The 18,113-nt window shown below is 36.6% G+C and overlaps 1 protein-coding gene across 2 annotated transcripts; it reads right to left on the bottom strand.

Annotated features, from left to right (window-relative positions):
* Positions 1-473: 473 nt before the first annotated feature.
* LOC107294189 (C-C chemokine receptor type 5) lies at positions 474-9,369 on the bottom strand. 2 transcript variants are annotated; one of them, XM_015823410.1, is made up of 3 exons: positions 9,330-9,369; positions 2,810-2,922; positions 474-1,603 (listed from the first exon to the last, which is right to left on the bottom strand). In XM_015823410.1, the coding sequence occupies exon 3, from the start codon at positions 1,587-1,589 to the stop codon at positions 516-518; it is 1,074 nt and encodes a 357-aa protein (XP_015678896.1). In that variant the 5' UTR covers positions 1,590-1,603; positions 2,810-2,922; positions 9,330-9,369; the 3' UTR covers positions 474-515. The 2 variants fall into 2 exon arrangements, with proteins under 2 accessions (XP_015678896.1, XP_015678888.1); XM_015823402.1 differs by lacking the exon at positions 9,330-9,369 and adding an exon at positions 9,115-9,208.
* Positions 9,370-18,113: the final 8,744 nt, after the last annotated feature.

Here is an 18,113-nt window from a genome sequence, read left to right as displayed (position 1 = left end):
TTAAGACAAATCTTTATCCATGCTTTTCATCATGCCTTATATTGACTCTTTCAGAAGGGTTGCTTGAATCCAATACAGGTAGTCCTTGACTTACAACAGTTCATTTAGTGACTATTCAAAGTTACAATGGTACTGAAAAAAGTGACTTATGACTTTTTCACACTTATGACCATTGTAGCATCCCCACGGTCACATGAACAAAATTCAGACGCTTGGCAACTGACACATGTTTATGACAGTTGCAGTGTCCTGGGGTCATCCCCTTTTGCAAGCAAAATCAATGAGGAAGCCAGATTCACTTAACAACCGTGTTACTAACTTAACAACTGCAGTGATTTACTTAACTGTGGCAAGGAAGTTTGTTGAATGGGGCAAAACTCACTTAACAAATGTCTCACTCAGCAATAGAAATTTTGGGCTCAATTCTGGTCCTAAGTTGAGGACTACCTGTATTGCAGAGGTCCATAAAAATGCAGAAATAAAAACTGCTCCAGTTTTTTCCTAAAGAAAACGCTTTACAGGACTGCTGATATGTCTTGCTCTCCAGTAGAATGAGAGTATGTGGAACTGGCCCGTTCCAGAGATTCTCGATAGAGAAAGACACAATATTTTGAGAGATGGTGACCACCATGTTTTCGGAAAAAGGTAATAGTGTATTTTCTAAATTTCTCACCAGCAAAAGCATAGATCACAGGATTGATACAGCAATGAGCTATTGCAAGTGTTTCGGTCACTTGAATTGCTATACCGATACTACTTAACTTGGTGCAGCTATCAAGGGATAACTCATTTTGGAACAACTGGATCAGAAGAACAATATTGTATGGGGCCCAGAAAAGGAAATAAACAATCATTATGATAAAAATAAGTCTGACTGCTTTGTTCTTCTTGTCATTTCTGCATCTCAGCAAAGTGTTTATGATGCATGCATAGCAGAAAATCATAACGATCATTGGAAAAATCAAGCCTAAGAAGTTCAGTTCCAGTGTAAAGAACGTGTTCCATTTGTCGTAAGTTTCATGAGGAAAATGAAAAGAGCACTTTTCCTTTTCATTTTCTCTTTGTGCCCCATAAAAGACTATTCCTGGTGAACAGGCTAGAATTGCCAGGCCCCAGGTGATAATGCTTGTGATGATGCCATAGAATACTGTTCTGGCTTTTAATGCAAACACCGCATAGACTATTGCTAAATACCGATCAATAGTCAAGAGGATTATGAAAAAGCTTCCACTATAGAAGCTTAAAAAATAGATTCCAGAAACAATTTTGCACATTGCATCTCCAAATACCCACTGATCTAACACAGAATGAATCCGAACTGGGATTGAGAAAATGAAAATCAAATCAGAGACGGCTAAATTTAATAGGTATATATCAGTCATACTCTTGAATTTCTTATATTTGATTAGAATTAGTACAACTAGCATGTTACCCAAAAAACCAAAGATGAATACCAAAGAATAAAGAGTTGGCAGGACACTGGAACCAAACATTTCAGCAGCCTTTGCTTGGCATGGTGTTACTATACCACTATAATCGTATTCAGTGGTGACTGTTACTTCATTTGTTTCATTTATTAGATTATCCATCTTGTTCCCTGTTACTGAAAAACACAAAGTTGTTTACTATTAAAAGTAGACAATACAAAGCTTTTAAAAATTTTGGAAACATATAATAATAATGCCATATTGATTTCCATATATAAGAAAACACACTGAATTTTCACTAGAGAAAGAAAAGATCACCCTTCATCTACATAAATGTTACCATAATTGGGATGAAAAATTGACTCACTGAAGATTTGCAGTGCTTTTTTTCTAAAAAAAAAAAAAAAGGTGCCGGAACTCACACATGTCATACAACCCGCCTTGCCTACCCTACAAGATTCCATCCAAAAAAGGTGTCGGAACTCCATTCTGGGCGTTCTAGAACCTGACTAGCCCATTGTACCAATTGAAAACAGCTGTATTTTTGGAGATACAACAAAATAGTGAAAACTCTGTATATGCTAATTGATCTGTAATATGTTTTACAGATACATTAAATGGCAAGTACATCAAAATGAAGTTAACTTTCCAAAATTTTGGATCCCAAGAATTGAATTCATTTAACAAGAAGTCAAACCAGATTTCACTGGATATTAATCCCTGATTTTCATATTTTTACATTAAATTTACATAAAATATCTGAAAAGAGTCCATTTTCAACTTATTAAATCCTTCTACTATTAAAGAAGTAGCTTATATAGCCTTATGGCTGAAATGTGTTTGGAAAGTAGCTGAGAAGAATGTGAATCAGAATTAAAATTTGTTTTCCCACAGCTTCCAATGGATTCCAGTAGAAGCAGTGCTGGGAGTGGTGGATTTCCTTGAACTACATACACTATTTTCTGACTCCCCCATTTATTTATTGTGAGTTTTTATTGTGAAGTGAAATTTTATAATAATATCAGGGTTCCCATTTTGTACAACTACACTACAATTTTCATTCTACAAACAGAAGCAAGTTGATGATTAGTACTGAGATCAATCAGATCAGTTTCTTTTCCATCTTATCTGATTTAGAATTCTGAAGAACCAGAATTTCCACAGTCCTTTTTGCCTTGATAATGTTTTTTATGAACATAACTAATAATTATATTTTCCTTCACATATTAGAATAGTTATTTTTATTTGTTATTATCACCTTAATTAATGGTCAGAATATAAATTAATTAATAAAGGAATATAAATTTATGAAAAGAAATAAAGAAGAAACTATCACAATCATGTACTTTCATAAAACATATTTGGGCTTCAATGTTACTCACCTAACACTTTTCCAATGGAATTTTTATTACTCTTATATTTGCAAGGAGGACATATTCCCGTGGCGGGAGTTAATTGAAGAAAACAGTCACAAAGGCTTGTATGTACATGTTCCCTGAGGAATGAAAGAGAACAACATCATCTGATGTTGGAGAGAGAACAGAGTTTTAAAACAGAATTAGGGGAACTGAGGACATTCAGAAATATTTCTACATTAATAGTACAATTGTACTATGCTCAGAGTCTTTAGGGATTCAGCAGTAATAATAATAATAATAATAATAATAATAATAATAATAATAATAATAATAATAATTGCACATATTATTATTGTATGATAAAGTTGCAAGTAGAACAGAATGATGAAGAAGAAAAAAGAGCAGTGAAAGAATATCTGAAGGACATGGAAGAAGATCCACTGACACTTGTATACTATGAAGGCTTACTGAGCTAAAGAAATCAAAGTGGTCTATAAGTAAGATCAAATGAAGAACAAAAAAAAAAGACATGGCAATGCAAAGTATTACATGGCTGGTACATAAAGAAAAATGTACGCAAAACAAATATTAAGACCTGGCAATGGCTAAAAGCAGGAAAGTTGAAGAAAGAGACAGAGAGGTAATTGTGGTTGCACAAGCCCTAAGAACAAATGCATACAAAGCCAGATCTGAGAAGATAGAAACAGACAGCAACTGCCACCTTTGCAAAGAAGCTGAAGAAACAGTGAATCACCTGGATAGATGCTGCAAAATATCACACAGACTACAAGCAGCAGCATAACAAAGTAGCAACAATGGTTCATTGTTGCAAGAAATATCATTTGCCTGTAAACAAGAATTGGTAAGACCACAAAATAGACAAAGTAATAGAAAACAAAGATGCTAAAGTGTTTTGGAAATTTAGAATTGAAATAGAGCAACACCTACCATGTAACACCCAAAATTTAATAATTGCCGATAAGAAGGACAAAAAAAAAATCTGGCTATTGGAGAAAAAAGAAAAGGAGAAAAATCATAAAATATAAAAATCTACAAACAGAAGTAGAAAGACATGGCAAAAGAAAGTAGTAATAGTAATAGAGGCCTTGGATGCAATTCCAAACTATCTGGCACACCACTTGAATACGATCAGCATTGACAAAATCACGGTCACTCAATTGCAAAAGGCAACTTCACTTGGAACAGCTTATATCTTACAATGATACCTTTAATAATATTAAACAACATTTATCTATCCCAAATCCTTGAGAAGGACTTGATAGGTATAGAAACATACCAAATCCAGTCTAAATATCTAGCTAACTTCAACCAGCCATAATAATAATAGTAATAATAATAGCAGGAAGACCAAGAAAAGCAATTTATAGCTGAGTTTAATGGAAACATCATGTAAAGATCTCCAGATTTTGTATTTAATAGGATATGAAGAGAACTATTCTGCAATTTCATCAGGCTACCAGAACTTAATTGCCTACATTTTAGCATGTGATTTAGTTGCTCTATATGTGGGCAAAGTCATCCCACCTATTGGTTTCTGAGTAATTCATCTGTGCAATTGAACCACAAATTAAGAAACAAAGAGGAGGAGCACTGCAAGGTCTGAATCATGACAGAGTCACGGGAAATGAGACGTGAAGAAAAGGAAGTGCTTCTCTCATTCTTCCTTCTTTCCTTTCCTTTTGCCAAACACAGAGGAGCACTGCCAGTTGTAGCTACCAAGAAATAGGACAAAATATGACACCCACAAGATTTCTTCATTGCTGTAGCTTTTAGCTAACACTGCTGGAAAGCTGCGCCTGTAGACCTCACTGCAATGTGGCATTCTGGGAAGCTAGAACCAATGTTAAGAGCTGCTGAATTAATTTTCCTGCTATTGCAGGAAATATTTGGGAACAAGATGCTTCAAGAGTATAAGGAATAATAAACAACAGCAATGCATAAGAGGAAGGGACAGATGTCAGCTTGTTTCATTCCTTTCTGGCTGCTAGAAGTCCTTGAAAATCTCAACGTGTACCAAATAACTAGAATGCCTCCTGCTCTGAATTTGTGATGGAAGCAACCCATCCCATAGCAACTGGGAGCCAGCTGAGGCCCACTAAGCCTGTTTACATCTAGCAGCAAGTGTGAAGGGCCAGAAAAACACCTGCAGCTGGAACTCCCCTTCTCGTCATGCTGAGTTTCCAAGAATCAAATGTGCAAATTCTTGTCATAAAGGAAATTCAGTACACTATCTCTGTTTTACCTGTTTACTGCAGTTGGTGAAGTGGGGAGAAGATATAGGAATGATTTGACATTTTCAGTAGTGATAAGGGCAAAAGGTTGAGTTAGGCTGAACAGTCCATTTCAGGGTATTTTTAATTAGAAATTATATATAGAGAGAGAGAGTGGGAGGGGAGGGACAATTTCAGGACAATTGTTCTGACAGTTCCATTTCCACAAAATTACTGAAATTACAAAAAGAAATCTAAACGCTAATGAAAAAACATTTACTTAAGTCACTATTTACCCAACAATACAGAGTATGTTAAGGAATATTGGCCATGATTACATTTTTGTAAGTTCTATTTTGTTAGAATATAAGATGCAAAGTAATCAATACATTTCAATTCCTATTCTTTTATTTCCCTACCTATTTCCCTTATTTATTTAACTTAGTAAAATTATGTATCTAAGGTGCATATAGGCAAATTTGTTAAAAGCAAATTTAGAGAAAAGCATGTTCCATTAACCCATTTCCTACTAGGGCTGCCTGTGGGGATTAAGAGAGACTCACCTTTTCTATATTCAAGGGTTGCTGGGCTGGAATACCATCCCATGTTTTTTCTTCCCATTTCCAGAGCTAGGTCAGGAGCTGCCCTCCCATCAAGCAGTGTGATCTGAGTGGAGTACTGAATGGAGAGGGATGGCAGAGGTAAAACTATCCTTTGCTAGAAGGATTATTATTGTCTATGGGATTTGGTCTCATCTGAGTGGCTGTCCTTGCAAGGTGTCTTCTCAAGTAAGACATTTATTGGTAGGACTGCAGGTACATTATTACTGGGGGAGTAGCCAAAAGTGGTCTGGGGAGGAAGACCCAGGCTTTGACCAGGACACTCCTGTACTTCAATTATTTGCCAGTCAGAAAGCAGCTCCAGGGTACTCTGAGCATTACTGGGAAAATAAGTCAAGTGTAATTCTAGTTCAGCAGCAATGTAGTTAAAAATGCCGTTTATTGCTGTCAGAAATTGTGGGTGCTTCATCACAGAGTTTTTTTAAAGAAGAAACTTGTCTGAAATGGTAGAGTTTCCTACTTGAGCAGGGGGTTGGACTGAAAGACCACTAAGGTCCCCTCCACCTCTATTCTGATTGATTGATTGATTGATTGATTGATTGATGTTTTTGCCTTCTTTTAATTTTTCAGATGGAATGGCTTTATGTTTCCTTCTTTTCCCAGCTCCTGACTCCACACAGGTATGCAAACAACAAATAAAAAAAATCTAACTACAGGGGTCACATGCAACCTGCCAGCATTGTTTTCTCACTTCTACAATTCCATCCAGATGAGCCTTTAGTGCATTGGAACAGTGTTAGAAAATATAAGATCCTCCTTTGCATTAAGGAGGGGGAGGAAAATTGGGGTACCTAAGGAAAAACAGATGCTTTGAGCTTTCAGATGTGTAAGGTACCCACTTGAACTTATCCCTCAAAGCACTTGGTCCCGTGTGCTTTTAGAATGAAGTTGTTGATAATGTCTTTCTTTCTTTATTATGTTTCTATGCTGTATATCACAAAATGACTTCCAATGGTCCACAGTGAAAACCCACCATAAGATCTCAATGAACAATAAGTAAGCAACTCAACAGTACATCCTATACAAATGTTTGCTGGCTTCTCAATCCACTGGAACCATGCCAGATAAAAGCCTCTGCTAAACAAGACCACTTTAACAGTCTTCCTAAAGGACATCTGGAAAATCACTAGCCAATATGCCTCAGAAAGTCTGGGATGTGCCTTGAGTGGTCAGTAGTCAGACAACTCTGTTAAGGGTAATGCTAAGGTGGAAGGCTATGAAGAGATCTGGTTTGAAGGGCAAAATATAATTTGAAGCACATATGAGCACATTTTTCCTGGAACTGAGTAGTTTCCTTCACAGTTGCTCCGTAAGTTGATGAAAAGATACATTTGGTTTAATGTTCAAGTAGGTGCCACTTATGGACCCATGATTTGTCCTTTGAATCTGCATCTCTGCACTACTGTCGGCCAGCTTCCCAACTGTGCTACTTCCACTTAGTAAATTGGTGAGAGCATTGCCAGTTTCCACCTTCTCTCTAGCCATAGGAAGGAAGAGCCTGGATACTGCTTCTTTTCTTTTTCATGGATCACCTTCAATTTGCTTTTAAAAGTTTGGGGAGTGAAAAGAATGGTAGTATGAAGCTGCCCTAAAATGATATCCCTGGCTATCACTTACATTGGAAAAAGGTTTCAAAAGGCAAAAGCAAGTAAGGAAGCAAGAATAAGAAGAACAACAGTAAAGGTTCCCACCCAAATTAGAAGCATGTTCAAAGCCCAATTGATGAAAGCATTTTTAAACTCATAAGCAGTAAACTCCACAAGAAATTTGTCCTGAAGATGATTCAGTGACTTTACAGTTTAAAGATGGAGACTTCAGATACAGAGGTCCTTCAGATACTGTTGAATGAAGACTCCCAGGGTAGCTCACCACTGAATATACAATTTGAGTCATCCAGGTTTTGCAGTTCAGCAGCAGCTGTGCCTATTCTAGTTGGGGCCCCTGTGAGTTTTCTGACTTGGAACTCACATTCTCAACCATTGTATAAATTGAAAAAGATTTTTTGCATTACAAAGAATCTGAAGATGCAGCTAACCAGATATGGCTAAATTATTCCTGTCTGGGTCATGGGAGGGGGGGGGACATTTAACCTCATCAGATATTTTCTATAAGCATCATTGTCCTTTAATTTCTTCCGTACAAATCATTTCATATATTCCTATGGGAAACCAGACGGTGTTATTTAGTATGCTTATATATACCAAATGCATAAATGTAAACTTAAGCTGGCAGAAGTCTTCTTGGTGTAACAAATAGCATTTATTTGTGCAAAAATAGGCAACAATTTTGGGCTGGTAGACAAATTGGAATTTTGGAACATGTTGTAGGGATAAGCACAAAATAGATGCAGTGGATGGGGCTCATCTATTAACAGACTATGATTATCATTGCAAAATAGAAGCCAATCAGAAAACCATCATTTACCAAAAATGACCTGATAAAATTATTCCATATTATTTTTGTTGCTTCTCATAATTCGTCTTTTCTAGAAAAAGTTTCAAACAAAACACTGAACTACTTCTTTGTGAATCTTAATGGCATCGTTATAAAGATGGTATTAATAATTGTATCTTTGGGTTCCTATTTATTTATTTATTAAATTAAATTAAGTTAAGTTAAATTAAATTACACTTCATTACAGTTACAAGAAAGCCTGGAAGATAGCATAAAACTGTCTTCAGCTACCCATAGGCAGTTTGATAGACCAGTAATAATTTATTTAATTTTCATTTCTCTGAAACTATGAAAAACATCCCCTTATGTGTGTATATATTCACACATGTATATATTACAAGGCTGGAAACTCTAAGAGTTGTACTCCAACAGCATCTTGGAAAAAACGTGCACCAAACTGAAGAAAACCATTCTACTTTCCACATAGAGATTAGTATTATCTCACAGCATAACATTCTCATTTAAATCACTTTAGCAGGTTATTATCCAATATATGTAGATATTTCTATTATAAACTCATGAACAGACTCAAATTTTACAACATTACAGAAACATATTTTTCATAAGGATAAATTAATGAGGGTGAAGGTTCATTCCCCGTTCTTGTGAATTTGTTTCTCAACATTTCGTTACCAGGCTAGGTAACATTTTCAGCAGAGTTTAGGAGATGTCAGTGTAAATTAATGTTGTTTTTTTCTCAAATTTCAGTAACTTAAATGCCTGTTATATAGAACTGATATAGCTGATCTAGCACCTTTCTCTTTGTTAGTTGTCCAGAAAAAACAGACCAGAGAAGAACTACTGTGCACAGGCAGTTAGTTATATTTCAGCCAAACTTCTGAAATGCAAACATCTGTAGTAGCCAAAGATGTATACATTTAAAAAGCATGGCATGTTATTGTTTTTGAAACTCAACATTTCCCTTCAAACTTTATCTTCTATCATGCTTTTAGCAGGATCTGAATATTTTTTATTCATATTTATTGTCTAAATTTCTGTGCTATAATAAAATAAATTGACTTACCAGTTTAAAAACTTTTAAAAGATGATCTTGACAGCATCATTCTCTTTTTGTCAAGTACATTGTAAATTTAAAAAAAGATACATGTAAAGCAAAAAATAAAATATTATCTCTCTGTAGGAAGCAAGGATTGTTCAAATTCTGCAAACTGTTAGCCAAGAAAGTGTCTTTTTTTTAAAAAAAATTAAGAATCAGTTCCTTTCTTTTAAAAATAATACCTTGGCTGATTGGCACTCTCCACATCTGTTTCTTCTATATTTATTTATATCCCAACTTTAATATTCTTACAAATAACTCAAAGCAGAACATATATCCAGCATATCTTCCTCTTATTTTCTCCACAGCAACAATTCTGTGAGATGAGTTGGGCTGAGAGAGTGTGACAGATCACCAAGATCACCCAGCTGGTACAGTTTCACAGTTTTAATCAAGTCTGTAAATTTCATTGCACAATTACAGCGTAAACTGTCAAAACACACCCCAAAGCTCTTGCCCTCTTCACACATACACAGTACTAATTTTCAGATAGGAAATGTGTTTTTTCCGGTTGTGTAGTTTAGTACCTATGATATCAGAAGTTAAGATTTTACTCAATTGGTTTTTCAGAATACACAGGTGTATTCTAGTTCCAGGCAGGTTTGAAAAATGGGTCAGTGTGCTGAAAGCGACATAAAACCAAACCCATATGAGAGAATAATGAGTAAGTACTCATATTTAGGCCTGTCTCTGATAGCAAGATTCCAGGTCAATGGTAGACAGGTCTGAATATCAAAATGGAAGAAAATTATGTTAATTATCTTTTGAGTTATTGCTTTCCTTTCTGGTCAGTGGAGAATTAAATGAAGGACATCAAGAGCTACATAGCTCTTGATGTCCTTCTTGAGACAGCTGCCAAAATTATCACTTTATGAGAAGCAGAGTCTTCACAAACCTGAAATATCCCCCACTTTAGAGTTGTAGCCCTTTGTGGGACATAGAGCTTACTCCCCTACCCAAGCCAAACCATCTTGAACCAAGCAAATGTTAGCATGGCTCTGAAACCATGGGTCCTCTTTCAGCACTGCTTTGAGAGCTGCAGCCACCCTGTTGTCAATGGGAGCTTTCTTCTTCACCTATGCTCAGGTACTTATTTGACCAGCTAGCTGGTGGGATGGGAGTACCAATCTAATTATTCTGCCTTTGGGCAATTGTATTGAGGTATATGTGACAGGGCATTAGTCAAAAAAATCTTTCCTCCTCGGAGGTAACGCAGCATGAAATTGAAATGATTAAAATATTGCACATATTGCATCTGTTTGGGGGATAGTTTCTGAAGGGTTTTAAGTGCTTCCAGATTCTTATGGTCAGTCCAAACTTCAAAGGATATCTTGCTTTGCTGTAGGAAGTGTTTTCCAGGATAGGAGTGCCCATCTCAACGCATATACCTCTTTTTCCGAAATGGCCCACCTTTTTTGGTTTCTGATAGTTTCTCCAGGTGTAATCGGCCACTTTCACTTTTCATTTTTCTGCAATAATACCGTTCCCACTGCTACATTGCTGGCATCTGACTGAATAACAAATGGCGCCTCTGGATCGGGATGCTTTAGGACTGGTTCAGCCACAAGCACTCGTTTGAGCTTCTCGAATGCTGCTTGGCATTCCATTGTCCATTTTAGGGGTTGACTGGGCTTATGTTTGTGCCCCACCTTTAGTCTTTAACAGGTTTGTAATAAGGATGGCAATCTTGGCAAATGATGGAATGAATTGCTGATAGAAATTAACAAAACCCAGGAAGCTTTGCAGTTGCTTCTTGGTGTGGGACAAAGCCCATTCCAAAACTGCTTTGACTTTTTCATGGTCCATTTCAATTCTCTCGTGTGAAATGTGATATCCCAATTAGTCTATTTTGCTTTGGTGGAATTCACACTTAAAAAGTTTAGCATACAGCTGGATGGCCTGCAGCTTCTGAAGGACTCCTCTCACTAACTTCACATGCTCTGCTTTTGTTTCAGTGTAAATTAAACTGTCATCCAGGTACACTAGCACCCCCTTATATAAATGCTCATGCAAAACTTTGTTGATACATGAACATAGCAGGCATCCCCTGTAGCCCAAAAGGGAAAACTTTGAAGTGGAAGCACTCCACTCGTCCCCTTCCCTGATTTTCACCCGGTAATATGCTTCTCTTAACTCCAATTTTGTAAATATATTTCCTTTAGCAAAGCATATCCTTCATTAGGGGCAAAGGATAGACATTCTTCACACACACACTTCACTGAGCCCTCTATGCATGGGTAGACCAAAGGGTCCCATCTTTCTTCTCCCCAAACAGGACAGGAGCTGCCACCTTGGGTTGAATCAGTTGTATGAAACCTCAAATGAGGTGCTTGTCAATAAACAGCCACAATTCTTGCAATTCCCTTTGGGTTATAGAATACAATTTTGGCTTGAGTAGCTTGGCTCCCAGTAGAATCTGTATAGCACAGTCTATAGGTTGGTGGGGAGAAAGCTCATCTGATCCCTTTTCACTAAACACATCCCTGAGGTCCCAAAATTCCTTAGGAATTGTGGGGAGATCCCTCCTGTGTGTGGCTGCTCCCAATTAACTCATTGGTGCATTTGCCTGCTGGGTCTTTCCCCACTCCCAGGAAGGGTGGCTCATCTGGATTTTTAATACTGTCCTCCTCCAGTTCACGTAGGGGTTCCACTTCCTTAGCCAGCCTAACCCTAGCACTAGGGGCCATTCCATCCCAGGTGCTATTATGAAGCTCAGAGTCTCCGAGTGGGCCCCCATCCACATCTCAATAGGTTCAGTGATAAAAGTAGCTGGGATGCCCCCTGCAACTGAGCCATCTAACTGACAGAAAGCAATTGAGACTTTGAGTTGCCTTAGCCAGATCCCCAGTTTCTTGATTAGCACTGGGTTTACAAGGCATCTGGTAAAGCTCAGTTATGGGAATTGTCATGCTTGTAATCAGGTCACTTACCAGGGGTCATCGGAGTCAGTGTCAGTCAATCACTGGTCATCATCTGGTGGGTTTGGAGTTCCATCAGCCTGCTTTGGCAATAGGGTGAACTCAACAACCTCACTCCCTTCAACGCAATTTCTCTGGCTGATGGCAGTGCCGTAATGGCCTGCCCTGCAGGGCTGGGGTTTGCTTTCTTAGCTGAGTGGTTGGCTTTCATTCTGCCGCTCTGTGCCCTTCTTGGCCACACTTAAAACAGACAGTGGAGCGAACCTACTGAGCTGGTGGTTTGACCGCTTCTCTCTTCTTCGGGGGTGATTCCATGGCTGAACTGCTCGGTACTTGTATGCTTGATTGATTTCTATCTCCTCTGCTAGGATATACCAGTCATGGAAGGTTGCAGATTGGGGGCCCTCGACACATAGGCGTTTACAGGTTCATCGTTCAATCCATCTTTCAAGCAGCTGATGAGGATGTCTTCTGGCCAGTCGTTGAGCCGGCATGCTAAGTCATAAAACTCCTCAGTGTATTCAGCTACCACATGATGACCCTGCCTCACGGTTTTGATGCGGTCTCTCATTTTATGATCAGTCAGGGGATCCTCGAAATGACATCTGAGTACTGTCATGAAGTGGTCAAAGTTTCTCAGTTCAGGCCCGTTCACGTTGTGGAGAGTGACCATCCAGCGAGCCACTGCTCCTTCCAGTACCAGGGTGACACTTCTCACTTTGGCACCCTCAGTGGGGATCTCTGGCACTTAGACTTATATACCACTTCATAATGTTTTACAGCAGTGATCACCAACCTTTCTGGTTTTGTGGACTGGCAGGGGAGAGAGAAAATGGTTCTGTATGAACAGCAGGTACAGAAGCTTGCGCAAATAGAGCTGCATACACAAGCATGCATGCCTGCCACTTGTGCAACCCAGTTCCAAACAGGCCACGGCCCAGTACCAGGTCACAGCCCAGGGGTTGGGGATCCCTGCTTTACAACACTCTCTAAGTGATTTACAGAGTCGGCATATTGCCCCTAGCAATATGAGTCCTCTTTTTTATGTTTTATTATTATTATTTTAAACAGAGTTCAATAATAATTATTCAACAAAAATGTGTTGTCTGAGTATCTTATTCACTAATACAAATTAAATTCCTAATCCCTAAATCTTTTCTCTAACCATTGATAAAATAGGTCCCAAGTTTGAAAATATTCTGTTTCTTCTTTTTCATTCAACCTTAAAGTAAGTCTGTCCATTTCTGCACAGTCTAATATTTTTTTGATTATTTCTTCTTCTGGTGGTATTTCTTCATTCTTCCAATATTGTGCAAATATAATTCTTGCCGCTGTTATCACATGTAGAATCAAATATGTACTTTGCTTATCAAGTTTTTCTGGCATTATACCTAGTAAAAAAAATTCAAGTTTATAGTCTACATCAGTGATGGCGAACCTTTTAGAGACCGAGTGCCCAACCCAAAACCCAAAACCCACTTATGCATCATCTGGTGCTGGGTGGGTGTGGCCCATTGGGTGGGCATGGCTGCGGTGGTAACATCAGACTGGGTGGGACTAAAAAGTTCAATCAATCAATCCCAACTTTGCAAGATCTTTTTTTTTCCCGTGAGAAGTTGAAATTGACTGATTGGTTGAACCTTTTTTTTTGTACACGGCGGCAGAGGCCTAAAGCGAAAAGGTTTTATAAAACCCAGCTGAAGGCCTAGGACTGGGGCGATGGCGCACGTGCACACAAAGAGGGCTCTGAGTGCTGCCTCTGGCACCCGTGCCACAGATTCGCCTCTACTGGTCTATATGTTTCTCTAACATTTTTTCTAACCAAGTGTGTATTATTGTCCAATATCTGCTTGCTTTAACACATGTTCACCACATATGATAATAAGTACTTGGTTTGTGTTTACATTTCCAACATTTCTCTGACATGTTTTTAAACATTTTTGCTAATCTTGTTGGTGGCAAATGCCATCTATAAAACGTTTTATATAAGTTTTCTTTGTATGAAGCTGACATTGTCAATTTATAGTTTCTTTCCCATGAACTTTGCCACTTTTCTAAGTCTATATTATATCCAAAATTCTTTTCCCATACTATCATTGCCTCTTTTACTTGTTCATCTTCCATTTTGAAATTTAATAAGAAATTGTACATTTTTAATTAACTTCATCAGAAATTAATAATCTCTGATCAAACGTCTGTTCTTTGTAAAATCCATACTGTTTAATATCTTTATCATATCTGACTTGCATTTGTAAATGTGACCACCATGTTAAATCAATGCCCTGATTTTCTATCTCTTGCCTGGATTTTAAGTTCCCTTCAGAATTTAGAATATCTTTGTAAGTCCATATTTTATTGACTAGATTTGGATGTACGAATGCTTCCATTGTTGAAAGCCATCCTGGAATTTTCAAATAAATTTTACATTTTATTTTTTCCCAAGTTAATAATAATGCATTTCTAATGTAGTGATTTTGGAAATATTTATATATTTTATTTTTTTCATACCATAGAAAAGCATGCCAACCAAGTTGCAGGTCATGTCCCTCTAGATACAGCAATCTTTTATTTCTAAGAGTTATCCATTCTTTTATCCATGTCAACACTGATGCTTGATAATATAAAACCCAATCTGGCAAGCCAAAGCCTCCATTTCCCTTGGCTTCTTGTAACATTTTCAATTTAATTCTAGCTTTCTTTCCTTGCCAGATAATTTTTTGAATTAGAGAGTTTAAATCTTCAAAGAATTTTTTTTCTCCAGTTTTATAGGTATCGTTTGAAATAAAAATAATATTTTTGGTAATATATTCATTTTCACCGTAGCAATTCTTCCTAACATCGACAGTTGAAGATTCTTCCATTTTTCCAAATCAAGCTTTATTTGGTTTAACAATTTAATGTAATTATCTTCTTTTATTGTTGAACATCTTGCTGTCAAATATATTCCCAAATATTTGACCTTTTTGACTATTTGCAATTCTATTTTTCTGATAATTGCTTTTTTTGTTTATCTCTAAAAATTTTAACTATTACTTTAGTTTTTTCTCTATTTATCTTTAATCTTGCTATCTCTCCAAATTGTTCTATTTTTTCCAACAGTTTAGGAATCGTCTCTAAAGGTTCCTCCAGAATGAATACCAAAACATCTGCAAATGCTTGCAGTTTGTAGGTTTTACCTTTTATTTTCAATCCTTTAATTTCTGGATCTTACCTAATGTTTCTATTTCCAAAGTTAAGATAAATAGCAATGGGGATAATGGACATCCTTGTCTTGTGCCTTTTCATATATCAAAATTCTCTGTGTAATCCCCATTTACAATTACTTTTGCTGTTTGTTTCTGATATATTGTCTGAATCATATTTATAAAGTTTGGACCAAAGTCCATTGTTTTTAGTTGTTGAATCATAAATTTCCAAGAAACATTATCGAATGCCTTTTGGGCATCTAAAAATACTAGTGCCAGTTGTTTCCCTGGATGAAGTTCATAATATTCCAATATACCGTATTTTCCGGCGTATAAGACGACTTTCTAAACCCTGAAAATCTTCTCAAAAGTCGGGGGTCGTCTTATACGCCCAGTCGTCTTATACGCCGGAAAATACGGGTATTCTATTTTATTCCTTTACACATGTGGTTTGGCATATTACTCATCAAGTTTTCTCTCCACCCCTCTCTCGCTCAAACTTTATATTTTAACTGGAAAAGTTGGGGGTCGTCTTATACGCCCAGTCGTGTTATACGCCGGAAAATACGATAACTAGTATTACCCTCAAATTATTTTTTATTTGTCTCTTTGGCAAAAGTCCATTTTGATCTGGGTGTATAAATACAGTCAAAAATCTTTTCAGCCTCTCAGCTATTATTGAAGTGAAGATTTTATAGTCCACATTCAGTAGTGATATTGGTCTATAGTTTTTGATCTGGGTCAAATCTGAGTCCTCTTTTGGTATCAAAGTAACATTAGATTCTGTCCTTGTATTTGGGAGTTTTGCCTCCAATAAAAGTTCATTACATACATTTTTCAATGGTGAACTTAATATATCTTATAAACATAAAACTTGAAGAAATTAGGGAAATATTCAGAGATGTATCTGCCTTGAAACTAGCCCATGTAAACTGCATAGCACAGTCAAACATCAGGAGTTGACTACCAAAAATGTTTCATGACATTTTATGTTATTTCATAAAATACTTTATTATAATTTTTATTTCATACAATAATAGATTGGTTCAGGAAGATACTGTGTCAATAGTTGGGTTTATCCCATATTCTTCTGTTCCCAAAAAAACTGTCCATCTTCGTTTTCCCTAGGAATTAGAAATATGATTATTGGGTATAAAGTGGTACAGTAAAATAAAAATGTGAAACTGTACTGGAACTTAACATTGTCAACAGTCAACATAACCATAATCACTCTTTACCTTACTCTCCAATCTGCTTCGGAGATATTATTAGTATTAAAGTAGCAACTCTAAGGATTAAACTCTAAGGATCAGAAATCAAGTGGTCATGAAATGCAGATAAGCCCATAATTGTTTGTGCTAATTTGTGACTGTTTCCCTTGAATTCCATAGGTTCTGAGTGTAGTGTGAAGGAAAGTAATTATTTTGGCCCATTTTGAACTGTTTTCACAGTGGCTTTGCAGAACAATTGTTATATATGGCTACAGACAAAGGAACAATGGCCCCATGAATTGTTACTGGCTTCTGATGATTTTAATACTAACTTCAGTATCCCTCTTGATCACATGTTAAAGCATGGGTACATGCTATTTTGAGAATGTTATTTTATATTACCTCCAGCTCATTAAGACTCCAAGGAGTTTCCCCTAAACTTGCCATTAGCTTATCTTGTGAATTACTGTTGAACCTTCTCTGTAGCCATTCCACTATTTTGAAATTGTGATGTCCACTGAGTGGAGGGTCTTAATCACTTTGTTCACACACACACAACACACCTTTTAAAGCAGGGTTTTTGTTCATTTTAATTACTGTAGTGTTTTTCATTGTTTTTCTGATTTCTGCTTTTAATGTTGATTTTATATTTTGCTGTAAATGACCAATCTGCCAATTAATCAGACACTTGACTGAAATGCTGATTAAAACTTGCCAGATACACATTTAATAGGTGGCAACACAGGTGGGCTAGCTTCCTTCCTTCCTTCTGCTCAAATCTTAATACAAACACAGCTTAAAAATAGATCTTATTTCTGTTCATATCTTTAACTAGAATTTGCATTTTAGAATGTGGCTTTACTTCCAGTAACAAGAACCACAAGGAAGTGATCATAAATTAGTATTTTTAAAAAACTGGATTTCCTACCAAACGAGTAAGATTTAATTTAAAAAACCAATATGTTTCATATTCCCAATGACAAATTGATGAAAAATGGTTTGTGACTGGCTATCTTTTAAAAAAGAATTGCAATGAGTGAAAAAAAGAAAAAACACAATTACATCAATATTTTGGTAAACAAGATTTTTGACTTGCAAAAATCTGGATGATCATGATAGGTCACCAAAGAATCAAAGTTTTCTGAATCTCACTTTTCCATTTAGTGCCCCTCTGAATTTCTATAGAGCAATGTTCTCTTGACAATGTGTTGTAGAGTGATGTTGTGGTTACAGCATTGAACTAGAATTAAGAATATAGATTCAAATCCATAAGTCATGAGATTTATGGAATGCTTTTGATCAGACAATACCCCTCCCACATAATAAATTTCAGTGTTGTGGCAAGAATCAATAAATAATCTAATGAAACATTGCTAAACATAGAAGTCAGGAATAAGATTTAAGAAAAAAAAGATAATAAGATCAGTGGAAATTTCTAGATAGAGAGAAACAAGTTTATTTATTTATTTATTTATTTATTTCATTTATACCCCGCCCTTCTCCCGGAGGACTCAGGGCGGCTTACAGCCAGTTTAAAACAATCCCACATAAATACCAAATACAAATCTAAAATAATTAAAAATAAATATTTGAATTGGCCGCTCTATTAAAATTTTGTTAAAACCAATTAAAATACCCCCTAGGCCAGTCCT

This window comes from Protobothrops mucrosquamatus, unplaced genomic scaffold (assembly GCF_001527695.2).
Source record: "Protobothrops mucrosquamatus isolate PMUCROS unplaced genomic scaffold, P.Mucros_1.0 scaffold_177, whole genome shotgun sequence".
Taxonomy (NCBI): Eukaryota; Metazoa; Chordata; class Lepidosauria; order Squamata; family Viperidae; genus Protobothrops; species Protobothrops mucrosquamatus.
This window is presented reverse-complemented; position numbering and strand designations above follow the sequence as displayed.

What these genes read in the sequence shown, in the direction of transcription:
- LOC107294189 (XM_015823410.1), bottom strand. Translation starts at nt 1,589, where the DNA reads ATGGATAATCTAATAAATGAAACAAATGAAGTAACAGTCACCACTGAA.